We start from the raw sequence: 13,960 nt of genomic DNA, 5'->3' as shown, positions 1-13,960 counted from the left end.
AAACTAGACAATTTACCTAAGATTTCCAGTACTAACAATTCCTTGTTTTGAGACTTTTTTACTCAGGTGTTGCACCCAGTTTTTCTGTTTCTCTGTTGACTCAGCAAGAAGTAGCATCTCTTTAGCTTGAATACTCGAGTCATAGTTGACTAAAAAAAATAATTTGACTTTGTAAAATAAGAGTTTATGTATAACTTTATAAGACAGCTGTTCAAGAGAAATAAGGTTTTAACCCACTTAACATACTGCCATTTGAGAGCCAAACATTCATTGCAAGTGGGAATATAGTCATACATATTGTACTTTTCAAGTCGATTTCAACACTTTGGTCAAATATATTTTTAACATTGAACATTCAATACTTTATTTATTGGAATCTGCATGAATATCTGCAATCTACTGAAACATTTTTTAAAAATCTGTTAAAAGAATTATGAGGATATTTTTTGTTTTATAAAAAGAACTGTTTTTAGTGTAAGCTATTAAAAATTTCTTTTTATGTTAAAGAAATATATACTTTTTTTTTTTTTTTTTAGAATATAACACTTTGCGGCCTCAGTAATCCTAGTGACACTCCATATTTAACATGGCTTACTATATATATATATATAGATGTAAACAGCACTTTACAAGTATAAGTACTTCATGCTAACAAATTATATTTAGATTTTAAGGCAGATGGTGCAAGCCAAACATTTTTCACTACTACAGTAGAGTATTATTTTCCTGTTTAACTAAGAAAAAACTCACTACCAACCTTTACAATAAGCAATAAACTCTTCATTTTTGTCATAGTGTTCTTTGTGTACCTTGATATGACAACCTGAAGAATGAGAGCAACACATGAGTCAAAGTCAATGTTTCAATTTTTTTAGTCAATCAAATGCTTTCAAAGTGTGCTGCTGAGAACATAATTTTGTTAATTTCATGTGATAAAGGCCTAAAAGATTACTATTACCCATGGAATCTGTGGATCTATGACAATTTTGACAAATTTAGTAAAACAAAAGTGAACAAACTAAAGTCAATACGGTGGCCATCATTTTTAGATTTTGAGTTCAAAGAAAACCCATTTTTGTCTTTCATTGCAGAAGGTTTATTTTAAAGACAAATTCAGCATAAAAAGCAGTGCTTTATTTCAGCGGTTCTCAAACTTTTCTTGACCCAAGGACACCTTTATATAGTGAAAACTTGCCCACAGACACTTAAGTGAAAAAGCTAAATAAATGCTTCTTATAGAAATAAAAACTGTAAAAGAAAATAACATTTTGTTAAAAGAGTGTTTTTTAAGATTATAATTTATGTTTAAAATAAAATTTAAAAAGATCAATAAACTTTGATGAAGTTGATGAGATTTATGACAGTATTTATGTCCAGCTCTACGAGGACCAATAACTAGTCTGTTTCTTTTATAAGTGATAAGGTTGAATCCACGTTGCACTAAACAAGAAGACGAGAAATCAATCAGCAACCTCTTTACACATAATGCAGGATATAAATTTGTAATATGTTTATGTAACCAGAATTTGTGGTATCCTTGTTTAAACATTGGTTTAACTTCGTTGTTAGTGAATATTTCAAGTTGCTTCTCCTGCATTAGTAAGTATAGATTCATCTATAATTGGGATCTGAGTTTTCAACACTCAATACCCAGACAGGAATATCCAAATCAAGAATGCTTTCAAATCTTTGGTTTAGGACATCAAAGAATAGTACGTAATAGAAGTATTAAAAGAGGGACGAGTTGATTATTATTCAAATTATCAGAGCAGATAAACTGGCTTTTAGCAAAGAAGCTTTTACAAATTTTGTACAATTTTCAACTTTCTGTAGACCCCTTTCAGTTGTCTCATGGACATTAGGACCCCAATTTGAGAAACACTGTTCTATTTGATCAACAGAATTAAAACAGTAGTCAAATGACAATTAAGCTTGAGTTTTTTTATTTAAATAAAAAAATAGGAAAACTGTGATTAATAACAAGAAGCCTTCAAACATTTGTTCATAAATGTCATATAAAGCAATTGAAAGTTATTTTACTATATCTAGCTTTTATTGTGTGGATTGCCAGTGGGTTCATTCAAAATGAGATAAACATTTCTCCACTGCATTTGAAATATATTAATACTATTTAGGTTCCAGGTGCAAGAAAGAATATAGTTCTGTTACATCACTGGATATTCTTTCCACAAATTTCAAATACTAATTGTAATGTACAAATAAAGAGATGCAGGATGCAGTGAAGAACATCTATTTGTGTACTACTAAAAAATGTGTTTCTACTTTGAATTTTGATATTTTCCTAACTAAGACATCACAACAATAACGTACGTTTGCATTCCAAAGCTGGAGGTGGATGAAGTAAGTTGGAAACAGGTTTATGACATGAATCACAGGAAGTTGGGGTCCGGTAGGTAAGTGTTATAAAGTCGTGTCCCTTGTATGATATCACTCCCACTCGATCTGAAAATGGTGATGGTTCTAAGGTTGCATCATCTAGTTTGCATTTCTCACCTTCACTGGCATAGAGTATCTGAATAAATGAAACAAAATTGTTTTAAATCCAATTTTAAATTAGCAAAACATTTCAAGAAAGAATGTTTTAAACAAAATACACACAGCTTTAGTTTCCTTACTTGAAATATCCTAGGAATATCTTTGGCTTCTGCACGATACACATCTCCTTGCGTGACTGGTCGCACATGGAACAATTTACTGGAAATGTATAACATACCTTTATATATAGTATTTGTTTAGAAAAGACTACTACTAATTTTTAGCAAATTAAAAATATGTGAAAGAAGTTAAGTTCCTTTCAAAACTTTTTACATCTACAAGATCTCATTAGTTGATGAGGTCAGCACAAAATAAACTATTTCATATACTTGACTCAGAACAAAAAAAAACCTGTCACCAGGACACGAACTAAATTTTTTTTTCTCTGTAAGCAGACATCTGCAAAGTCTATTAGTCCCATTTATTGGATTAATGACCTTATTTTGACATTGTAAACACAAATTATTGAAAACAAGAGGTTTGCACTTACTCTATATCTAATACCATAATTGGATCAGTGTTTTGTTTATCATTCTCAGAATTGAAAAATAACACTTTCCTACTGCTCACAACTACATATTGCTTCTTCCAAGTGAAATGCTTTTTACTTGCTTTTTGAGGTATTGCCAGCCAGCCTTCTAAGTGGGAGTCTGAAGAAACTGGGGAATTCAACAGATTGGAGACTGGTTTGAACAAATAGTGTATCCAAAGGTTAGTATCTTTATATTGTTGTTTAGAGGAGCAGCAAATAAAAAAAAAATTATGATTGTTAGATAATATTTCTAGTTTGATACCATTGTTAGAAATTGGATAGAAGACCCTTTTGAAGTTACATAACTGTTTGCAAATAAAATAAGGCCAAATTGAGCATCTTTAACTTGTACAACTCAAAAAAGTTTTCTTTTTTTTTTTTTTTTTTTATGCTGCAACTATTATCATGTAACAAAACTAATTAGAAACATTAATAATAAAATTTTGCAGGAAATTTTTTTTTTTCAGGTATACGTAACCAATGATTTAATGTAAACTCACCTCCTGAATCATCAGAGATTGTAATACTCTCGTCATGGTTACCGCTGTGCACTGAGATGTTATCTGCATTGTTAAAGCTCAACTTCTGACGAAGCTGCTCCAACTCTGAATCTTTAGCATCAATTTCCATCTGTAGCTTCTGCCTTGCTTGTGTCTCCTCAATCACAGACTGCTGGGCCTCCATTATGTCTCTCTGCATCTTCTCTACCATCTTGTTATACTTTTCCTTCTCCTGAAGACCAAACATTATCAAAGCATTAGAATTAGAACTCAGTACATTGACTAAAGGTCTGATGATTCAACTGAAACATTCAGTCATTTATTGTAAATGTAACGAATCAGACTAACCATTGCAAGCTCTTGTTCTAACTTTCTCTTTTCTTTATCCCGCCTTTTAATCTCAGATTCTGCTTTACTACTTTTTCCTTTTGTTGGATTCAAATCTTTCCTGTTCATAATTTCAGCAAGTTTGTTTACAGCCTGCAATAAATAATCAATCATAAAAAAACTACAATGAGTAAATTAAAAACATTGCTAGCAAAAACAACTGAAGTAAAATAAATTCTTCATTAATAAAAAATAATTCCATTTGTGATTCTAATCATGTAAATACATTACTAAAAAGGTAAATAAAATTTTTGTTGTCTGTTGTCAATAACTCAAGTAAGTAAATAAAATAAATGAATGGTCCAGTCAGCATTAAAAAAATTAATAAATACCTGAATTTTTTTCAGTTTCTCATCCTCCAACAACTTCTTTAATTTATCTATGTCAGAGTTTTTTGTTTTCTGATTATCTGTAGAAGAAAATGGAACAAATTTCAATAGTAAGTCTAAATGCAAGCAAATTATAATCATATATAGAAGAATTGTTTAACCTTTTACCAGTGACCCTTACCCCTGACAAAACAGACATGTCTCTGTGGTTTCGTATCATGGTAAAATTGAATGAATGATCATAGTACTACATGCAAAACAATTACAATAATAATCATATGAGTTATTTAAAAATAAAAAAAGAGCCTGTTCACAACTCTCTTCCCCCCCCAAGCCCCTAGAGGTTGAGGATTCAGGCCATCCTCAGACCACAGTACATTACGAAAGGAAGTCCATAAAAAAAAATTCATCTTCAAGGCTATTTCAAAGCTGTTTCCCATGAGCACTACAACTATAACAATTATTGTTTTTTTTTTGTTTTTTTTTATACTTTCTCATGTTTATTTGTAATGATGTTCTCATTCTCACTTAGCAAAAGTTTTGATAGACAAGTCACTCTTGTGAGGAGAACAACATCTAAGACAACTTCCCATTGAGTTTAGTAAATCAAGTCAGTCAAAATTTAAAACCCATCAAAAGTAAACTTACCTTCAGAGAGTTCTTTAATTTTGTTATTGAGAGCATCTTTCTCTTGCTGGAGGTTTTCTATTTCCCTGATGTAGGAGTGTTTGTTGTCTTCAAACTAAACAGACAAAAACAGCTGATTAATTTAAATGACTATATATATATAAAATCAAATAAGAGTCTCATGAAAATGTAAAAGCTACTGGACTATATTGATTCAACTTCATAAGATAAAGTTTATTGAAAATCTTTTTGACTAACTCATAGCAAACGCATAAAATCTTTTTAAATTTAAAAAGATTAATTAGAATTAATGAAAGTATTATGCAGGAATGGCTTACTGAAGTTATAATGGATTCCTTCTTATTTAAGTCATTTTTATGTCTAGACATGAGTTCTTTAATTTCAAGTTCCAGCATCGTTTTCTCTTTTTCTACATCAGATAACTGTTCTTCAGCAATCTGCCGAGCTAACTGTTCACTGTCAGCCTTTGCCAGGGCCAACTGAAGTTGAGCACCTATAGAATCTCTGGAAACAATACATTAAAATAGTGTAGAAAAACATGTTTATTGATTTGTAAGGGTTAGGTTGATATGTTGATATGAGATTCAATACAGTTTTATTACAAAATAAACAATGCACATTAGAAATGCTTAAAACATTTTTAAAAAAAATGAAAATGGTAGGATAACATCTAAAATTCTACATTCCAATACAAATACAAATCTAATACACATACTTGCTGTGTAAGAGGTAATCTTCTTAATTTCTATCACATTATCCCAATTAATGCTAAAAGTAGCAAAAGGTTAAAAGTTGTAAGGTTTATTGTGCATCATTATTACCTAGGCAATATTATTCAATGAATCTAGTACCAACTAAGAGTTGTAGCAAGACTACATGAAAGGATAATACAGAAGTAACATTACGCTATTATGGTTATTTCCAAGAATAAACTCTGCCTACAAAATAATATGGAGATTTCTAATACTAATGGTTTGCAGCCGTATAGTGGAAGTTAAAGCTTCTGTGCAATGTACTCATCATGTTTAAACTCATTATTGAAGTTCAAAGTTTTAATTTTATCTATAATTTGCCACCTATCTTCCTTTTCCAACCTGCATCAGTCATTTGGCTTCCTCTTATTGTGAAAATCATCTATAACATCGCATGATGTATTTATTCTTAGGTTGGGATTTCTAATCATGTAATTAAACAATTGAAAAAGAATCTATACAAATGAAGAATAATACATCCTGATGTAATTCAATGTAACTGATAGTTACATCAGATTTTAAAAAAAATGGATTAAGATAAATATACTCACTTTTCCTGGGCTATATTTTGAACATCAGAAGTCAATTCTTTGATCTGTTTATCTTTTGTTTCTGCCTCCTCTTTTAAATTTTTTAATTGATTCTTGTACAAGGACTGAGAAATAAATAAATATTAACAGACATTTCAAATTTACTTTAAGAGTCTCTACATTAAGGACAATTATTTTGGTTAGGAAAAGTTAACAAGAGACCTCAACAAAAACTTTTTATGTCTTAGTTTATCAAAGGATAAACATGTGTACTTTTCAAATGAATTGTATGTAATAATCCCTATAATTCTGTACTAAATATCTATCAAGTACTCACAGCAAAGTAAGACTCTGCCTCTAGCTGTTCTTTTAACTCGTTATTCTGAAACTCATGAAGTTTTATTTCCCTGAAACAAACAAAATGCATTCAATTAAATTCAAGACGTGCTTGATAATCCTAATACAAGCTTCAAATCCAGTTAGTAAAAAAGTAAAATTGTAATACTTACTCTTTTAATTTCGTTATTTCTGAATCTAAATTCTTTTTCTCTTCTTTTAAATCTTGAATTTCCTTGAATAGAAAAAGTTTGAAGTATAAATTAAATACAATTTTCAATTTCAGTCTGAGATAAAGATGTGAACAAAATGTTTGAATATCTGTATCTACCTTAGTTAATTGTTTTTCCCTTGTCTTAGCTTTCTGCAGATCATGAGACTGGTTTTTAAAGTCTCCCTGCATTAGATTTCTTCTTTGTACTTCTTGTTCAACTTGAAGATTTAAATTATTGCACTAGGATAGAAACAAGAAGGATAAGGTGAGAAAAAACCATCCCTAGATTTATCAGTTGTCTGAACAAAAATGTAACAATAACATTATTGGATATATCAAGACTACCAGTAAATATCTAACCTTATCTGTTTCTGTTTTGAGTTCAGTTTGCAGAGAATAAACCTTCTGTCGCAACTGTGTTAAATCTACAGAAAGTTCACTGTTTTTCTTCTCTGCCTCCAACAATTTTGTATCCAAAACAGAACGTTGAGATTTCTCTTGATCTAATTTCACCTGGAGTTCTAAATAATAAGAAAATATTTGTTAGTATTAAGGAAACAAGCATCAATTAATTAACAAGAAGGGTATCTCAATTTACAAGTTGCAACCCTAAATTGAGATCATGAAAGTAAACAGTATCCATTACATATGTAGCAAGTTGGTAAAACTTGTTATTTTCAAAAATAGGATATTTTTCTTTAAATACAAGGTAAACTGGTGACCTATTTTATGAAAATTATACAGACATTATTGTACTTGTTAAAAGAAACAAAATAATTTCTTACTGAAGAGCATGTCTCATGCTTGTTTGTTCTAGTTTAATGCAGACAATGTGTTAAAAGAAATCTAATTTTGAAAGTGTTGTAGGGTATACATGAGCTGAGTTAAGTTAGGGGTAGTTCTAAGTAGCAAGTTGAAAGTCAGTCAAAATAACAGAAAGGAGTTTGTTTTTAAAGAGTAATGAAAGTTGTTTCAAATTATCATTTGTTGTGAATATTGGTCATTGAGAGATTGATAGGATTATTTTACTACAAGAATAAAGTTGTTACTTATCTGAAAACATTTTGTACTTAGAAATGTATAAATTACAACTTAAAATACAAATAACAAATGATGAAAGCAGTATTTTACTAATATATTAAAAATAGTATTTGCTCTATAAACTGACAGTTAGTTATAATAATCTAATACATTTGAATCTAAAAAAGTCTGGGAAACAATCCATTTTGGCTACCTTTGATAAGATCCTGATTTGCTTGAATGGGTGAATTAAGGAAATTGTTATCTTTATCTCTTGCGATAAAGTCTTCTAGTGTTTGTTTTTCTGTCTCCCATTTTCTTTGAAAATTGTCCCTATCCAATTCAACACTAGCTATTTTCTGGGATAAAGAAATACAAAAATGTAATAAAAATGCTTTTCAAAACATTTACTTATTTAACAAACAGAAAAAAAAATCAAACTATCGAAGTAATGAAACTGGCAAGTAGATTACAAAACTAACCTTTTCTAGCTGGAAAATATCTTGTTGCATCTTTTGAAGATCTTGACTATATTTTTTCTCCCGTTCTGATGACTTCAACTTCTCCTCTTGTAAACACTGGATTAGTTCTATTGTTGAATACATCCACACCAACAAACAATAGATCATTAGCTTGTTATGTCAACTACACAATACATTTTTTTTTTCTGGAAATACCTCAGCTAATTTGAATAATGGTCTTATAATGCCCATTAACTAAAGTTTTGTTATGATTTATTAAAGTTACAAATAATATAGGAACTAATTGTATGCTTAACATGAGATGAGAGGAAATAGTAAATATCTGTACATTCAAAAATCTGAAATCAATTGTTTAAATACCTGATAATTCTTGAACTTTCTGCACATCCTGTGACCTATTGTTTCTTTCAGTATCCAGAGCTGTCTGAAGGTGAAATATGTCATTCTGTAGAGCTTGGCGTAAAGTTTGAAGCTCAAGACACTTGCTATTCAGGTCATTGAAGTTCTGCTCTAGTGAGAAATACCTGATCTGGAGATCTGAATGAAGCTTCTTGATTTTGTTGGACCCATCCAGCTCTTGTCTTAGCCTCTCATTCAAATCTCCTATCTTTAAAGATAAAACATGTTTAGAGCAAATGTGTAGTTCAAATCTTCTTGACATGACAACTAATGAAGTCTCCGTTTAGACTCCATCTAGAGCTTGAGTGTCTGCTATAAACTTATACTAGTGTAGAGAAACAAATGTCATATGTAATGTTAAATAGAAAAAAAGAAGGTTTTTAAGTATGATGTATCATAAGTGTACAAAATAATGACACTCACTGTTCGTTCTAGACTGTTCAATCTTTCAGTGGAATCATCAGAATTTTTAGAGATAGTTAATCTAGCTTTTATCTCATCTTCCAACTGTTTCTCTTTGGCTTTGAGTTCAAATTCAATCTTTCTTTTGTTATCTGATTCAGCCTCTAACTTTCTTTGGCTCTGAAAGAAATGACATTTGATAAAATAATGGCTCATCTTAAGACGAAAAGAGGTTTGCTAAGCAAAAACCACTTTTCAAAAGGTTTTAAATAGACACTTTTCATGTATATTTATGTAAACAACAGAGAAGAAAGTAATGTATAGGTTTAAATTAAACTGGATAAAAAAGAGATGAAGATGATTCCAACTTTATAGGAAACCCCTGTGGTTTAATTGTACACACATTTAAAAACACCAACTCAAATATGGAATCAAGCTATAATTAAAATAGATTTAACCAACATATGAAACCATTATGATTAGCAGACTTCATGGGAAATAAGGATCTCAGGATCTCTATTGACTTCTTTAGCGTTTTTCGATTTTTGTATCATCTGTTTCCATACTTCCACTAAATACCAAAAACAGCTATTTTTAATTATGTTTTAAATAGTCTAAGAGTATAAAATATGTATGTATACTTAATTAATTACCTATTTCAAGATGAAGGTGAAATCAGATATTCAATATTAGTTTATTTATTTTTTTACATTTCAAACACTGGCAAACAAACAGCACAAAAACAATTGAAGAAACAAGAGGAGCTTTTCCCTACTGGGGAAAAATAGAAGAAAAAGAATAAATAAAAAATAGTGTCAAAAACATTGACTGTCTACCTCTTTTAACTCGTGTTTAATGAGAGCTATATTTCTTTCCAGTTCCATGTACTCTCTCTTGATGTTGGCTTCCTCTTGACTTAAGTGATTGATATCTTCCATTGCTTGTCTACAAATACAAATAAATTTCAATTTATAGCAAAAAAGAAAAAAAAATAAATAGATGAAATAAAAATAAAGATTCAAAATTTCTTTTATTGAATGCAATGTGATATCAATATTTAACCAAACTTCTAATACTTACTTATATTTTTTCTCCACTTCATATTTGTTGGCTTTTTCCATTTCTAGTTTTTCTTCTAAAATTTTTAAATTGCCATCACTGGACGTTTCAACAGCTGACTGTTAAGATAGAGAGCATAATGTCAAATATAAAGGAGGTGTTGACTGATTATTTGTATGTCTATAATACTGCAAGACTTTTATTTCAGAACAACAAGCAAGACAGTATATAACTTACTGCAGACGAGGCTCTTGTTTTGCTTGGCTGACTGCACAAAGCAAAAAAAAAAAAAATAAATTATGCAAAACTTACTGCAAACAATTCAGTTAACTAAAATTAAATTCTAGTCCAAGAACAAGGACCCACCTCCAGCTCTTGCTGTAAGTGAATCCAATAAAAGGCAAGTGATTCCCAGCAAATGCTTTGGGAGTTTGAAATGTCTCTTCAGGTGCATCATCTTTCTCAATTTCATCAAAATTACTTGTGTCCACATCACTATTTAGCTCTGGAACAACTGGTGGCACGGCTAACAAACAAAAAAAAATTTCTCAAACATAAAATATTTCATACATTGAATTTACCAATATAGTGGCTAAAAAAATTAACATATTTTGTGCTAGTAAAAATATAATTGTTTGAAGTTAATAGCTGATGTTTGTTGTTATTAAGGTTCTGATCTAACATGTGCCTTGCTCAGAAAAACTCTAGGGATCACATTAGCTTCAGCTTAGGACATTTTGTTAATTTCAGCTTAAACTAAGTGATCGTAAATATAGGACATTTTGTTAATTTCAGCTTAAACTAAGTGATCGTAAATATAACCAATCCAGGAAAATAATTTTACTTACTTTGACGAATATTTTCCCAAGTCCAAGAGTCATTCTTAAAAAATGGATGCTTTTTAATTTCATTAACTCCATTTCTACCCAATCTTTCAGTTCTAAATTTAAAAAATAAAAAAAAGTATAGCCACATACACAAAACAAACTTACTAGAAAAATATAATATTAAATAAACAAAGCTTGTTTTAAAACTTTTTGAAAAGAAAATATGTAAAAACCTGTCAGTGAGAAAGGCACAAATAAGACTTTTGGCTCTGTCAGACATTTCTACATCAGTTGGAAAATTTAATGAGCGTTTGTGGTCCATAATTTTACCGTAGGTTCCAACAAGTGAGTCAGCATAGAAAGGTGTATCACCTACAGCATGAAACATTTTAATTTACTTATGAATATGTATTAAAAGAAATTTTAAAATAAAATCCCTAGCTACCAAAATTTCTCTGTATATTGATTCTTGTAAAAATGACATACCAACAAGCATTTCATAGAGGAAAACACCAACTGACCACCAATCACACTCTCTGCCGTAGCAGCCTTCACCACCTTGAGACTTTAATACTTCAGGAGAAATGTAATCAGGTGTTCCAACAGCAGTATCTGAATGAACAAGGCCATCCTGTCAAACAATAAAGTGACATTACACAATATATTTTCAGAAACATATTTGAACCGACAAAAACAATTGATAGAATTACACTCTTTGCAACTTGAGGACAAAGGCTGAAATTCTTGTCAGGTAAGATTTTTTTCAAGCTATCATTTTTTTCATCAGCTAAAAATAGTAAAAATTGTTTATATAACATTAATACAGCACTGTAATTAACTACAATTTTCAAATGATGGATTCATCCACAAAATGTACTAAAAGTACATTAAAAACGTGATTTCAAGCCATTACACTAAAGACATGATTGAAGATTGAGAAATATTTACTTTATCCATCCTCATACATGTTCCAAAGTCAGTCAGCTTGAGGTGGCCATTCGCATCCAATAACATATTGTCAGGTTTAACATCTCTGTGAATAACAGTCAAGAAAAAAAATGATATTGCTGGCTGGTGTTAACAATAGATGGATGACTATCTCCCAACCGAAGGATGCATAAAACCTGGCCACTTGACTTACCTGTGTACAAAGCCCATTGAATGAATAGCATCTAAGGCCAGTACAACTTCAGCACAATAAAATTTAGCCCACTTTTCAGGCACATCATAATTACTCATCAAGTTGACCAGGTCTCCACCTGGCATATAGTCCATAACCATGTACAAGTACTTATGATTTTGAAATGCAAAATGTAACTGAAAAAAAAAAAAATTGAATTTAAAAAATAAGACACAAAATACTGAAAATAAAATATACTTTAAGCGTGGTGAAATAGTCTATACTTTTCTAGGTTTGTGTAATGTCATGAAAATATGTTCACAACATTATTATAATGTTTCTTGGAAAATTTGTCACTAAAATCACATTCTAGCAAAAAAAAAGTTTAAAAATCTACATCAGGTTTTATTGAGGTGATGTTTGTTCAACTTAAAACAATAACAAATGTTACCTGCACTATCCATTCACTGTTAGCATTTGCCATAATTTCTCTCTCCTCCCAGTAATAAGCTGAATCAGATCTCTTGATCTAAAATACAGAAAAAGTAATGACAAAATGAAAATTATTGAAAAAATATTTATTCTAACATAAATGTAGAAAACCACTTTTTTCACAAACTGGACACTTCAGTTAATATGAATCATAGAAAACACTGTTCAATTAGACATTCTAAGCTTTATGCTGATTTTTGTGACAAGACTAGCAATAAAAGCAGCAATCAATCGGAACACAAGCTTTCAAAAACCCTAAAGTATAATTAAAATACATCAAGAAGACAATGACTCTTCAAGATAAAAAAATAATTGTGAGGACATACAAAAAATTTTAGAGAATAATAAGAGCAAGTCAATTTTTTTTATTTCAAAGTAACCTCACAGAGCTGTTATTTAGATCAATTGGTTTTGTTTCATTAAAAAAGGAAATAAATAATTGTTTCAAAATATAATATACTAGACATATGTTACCCGCGACCCACGGGTCTTTATTTGCGCATTACTGTCGATATAGTCACGAAATAATAATGTAATAAGTAAAGCGAATGTGTCAATGTAAAAATAGTGTGAATGAAGCTATCAAATCAGAATAGCTAATAGGCTTAAATCCATTTGTTCAAATTAAAACATTTGCTTCTAGGCCTACATATATTTGATTAAAATTTGAGACGAATAGACTTAATTTTGTATGTTCATGTGTTACAGTATAAAGTAGATCTTTAGGTAGACATAGATCTAAATCTACACTAATCTAGAGGCTTTTATAGAGTTCATTCTGTGTTGCGCATGCGTGACCTTTTTTCACGGCTACGCAGCTTTATTTAGCGAACAGCGAACGAATGTATTAAAAATGCTTTAGAAAAACAAATTTTAATGCTAATTTGATTAAAATATGAAATGAATGGACAATAATTAGTATGTTTATGTGTTAAAGCATAAAACTATCTTTGCAAAAAGAAGTTTTATCATCTTAGAGTTCAATAAGAGTTTTAGACCTAGGCCTAGGAATAGACTCAGTAGAGAGATGTGTTAATCACTGTTAATGAGTAACCATTTGGTAATGTCTAATGAAAGGATGTTCGCCAGACATTACCCGCGGCCTGCGGGTCTAAGTTTGTGTTTACTAATCTAGTGGATTGGATTTAGATGTATGTTAAACTTAACTTCAAAACCACAGTTGGAGTAAGACAAGGCTGCCTACTGTCACCAACACTCTTCAATATCTTCCTTGAAAGGATAATGGAAGATGCCCTCGAGGGCTATGAAGGTACTGTTAGCATTGGAGGAAGAAGAATTACTAACTTGCGCTTCGCAGATGACATTGACGGCCTAGCAGGGACAGAAGAAGAACTAGCTGACCTGGTGATGCGCA

At 30.6% G+C, this 13,960-nt stretch overlaps 1 protein-coding gene across 3 annotated transcripts in view; it reads right to left on the bottom strand.

Moving 5' to 3' along the window:
- Positions 1 to 13,960, bottom strand: part of LOC106070649 (rho-associated protein kinase 2-like) — a 33,459-nt gene that overhangs the window by 5,000 nt on the left and 14,499 nt on the right. For all 3 annotated transcript variants that reach the window (XM_013230591.2, XM_013230590.2, XM_013230589.2), the window contains exons 6-34: positions 12,545 to 12,622; positions 12,115 to 12,290; positions 11,922 to 12,006; positions 11,460 to 11,604; positions 11,207 to 11,345; positions 10,995 to 11,086; positions 10,513 to 10,672; positions 10,384 to 10,414; positions 10,168 to 10,265; positions 9,924 to 10,032; positions 9,109 to 9,267; positions 8,647 to 8,893; positions 8,287 to 8,393; positions 8,019 to 8,163; positions 7,145 to 7,305; positions 6,902 to 7,024; positions 6,744 to 6,805; positions 6,572 to 6,641; positions 6,256 to 6,359; positions 5,270 to 5,456; positions 4,953 to 5,046; positions 4,308 to 4,384; positions 3,937 to 4,068; positions 3,589 to 3,820; positions 3,047 to 3,215; positions 2,637 to 2,715; positions 2,332 to 2,533; positions 758 to 823; positions 17 to 149 (exon numbers count right to left, since the gene is read on the bottom strand). In XM_013230591.2, coding sequence (XP_013086045.1) covers positions 17 to 149; positions 758 to 823; positions 2,332 to 2,533; positions 2,637 to 2,715; positions 3,047 to 3,215; positions 3,589 to 3,820; positions 3,937 to 4,068; positions 4,308 to 4,384; positions 4,953 to 5,046; positions 5,270 to 5,456; positions 6,256 to 6,359; positions 6,572 to 6,641; positions 6,744 to 6,805; positions 6,902 to 7,024; positions 7,145 to 7,305; positions 8,019 to 8,163; positions 8,287 to 8,393; positions 8,647 to 8,893; positions 9,109 to 9,267; positions 9,924 to 10,032; positions 10,168 to 10,265; positions 10,384 to 10,414; positions 10,513 to 10,672; positions 10,995 to 11,086; positions 11,207 to 11,345; positions 11,460 to 11,604; positions 11,922 to 12,006; positions 12,115 to 12,290; positions 12,545 to 12,622 — 3,662 coding nt within the window. The remainder of the gene's footprint in view (positions 1 to 16; positions 150 to 757; positions 824 to 2,331; positions 2,534 to 2,636; positions 2,716 to 3,046; positions 3,216 to 3,588; positions 3,821 to 3,936; positions 4,069 to 4,307; positions 4,385 to 4,952; positions 5,047 to 5,269; positions 5,457 to 6,255; positions 6,360 to 6,571; positions 6,642 to 6,743; positions 6,806 to 6,901; positions 7,025 to 7,144; positions 7,306 to 8,018; positions 8,164 to 8,286; positions 8,394 to 8,646; positions 8,894 to 9,108; positions 9,268 to 9,923; positions 10,033 to 10,167; positions 10,266 to 10,383; positions 10,415 to 10,512; positions 10,673 to 10,994; positions 11,087 to 11,206; positions 11,346 to 11,459; positions 11,605 to 11,921; positions 12,007 to 12,114; positions 12,291 to 12,544; positions 12,623 to 13,960) is intronic.

This window comes from Biomphalaria glabrata, chromosome 5 (genome assembly GCF_947242115.1).
Source record: "Biomphalaria glabrata chromosome 5, xgBioGlab47.1, whole genome shotgun sequence".
Lineage (NCBI taxonomy): Eukaryota > Metazoa > Mollusca > Gastropoda > Planorbidae > Biomphalaria > Biomphalaria glabrata.
The sequence above is the reverse complement of the archived record's forward strand: the minus strand, read 5'-3'. Positions and strand labels throughout refer to the sequence as shown.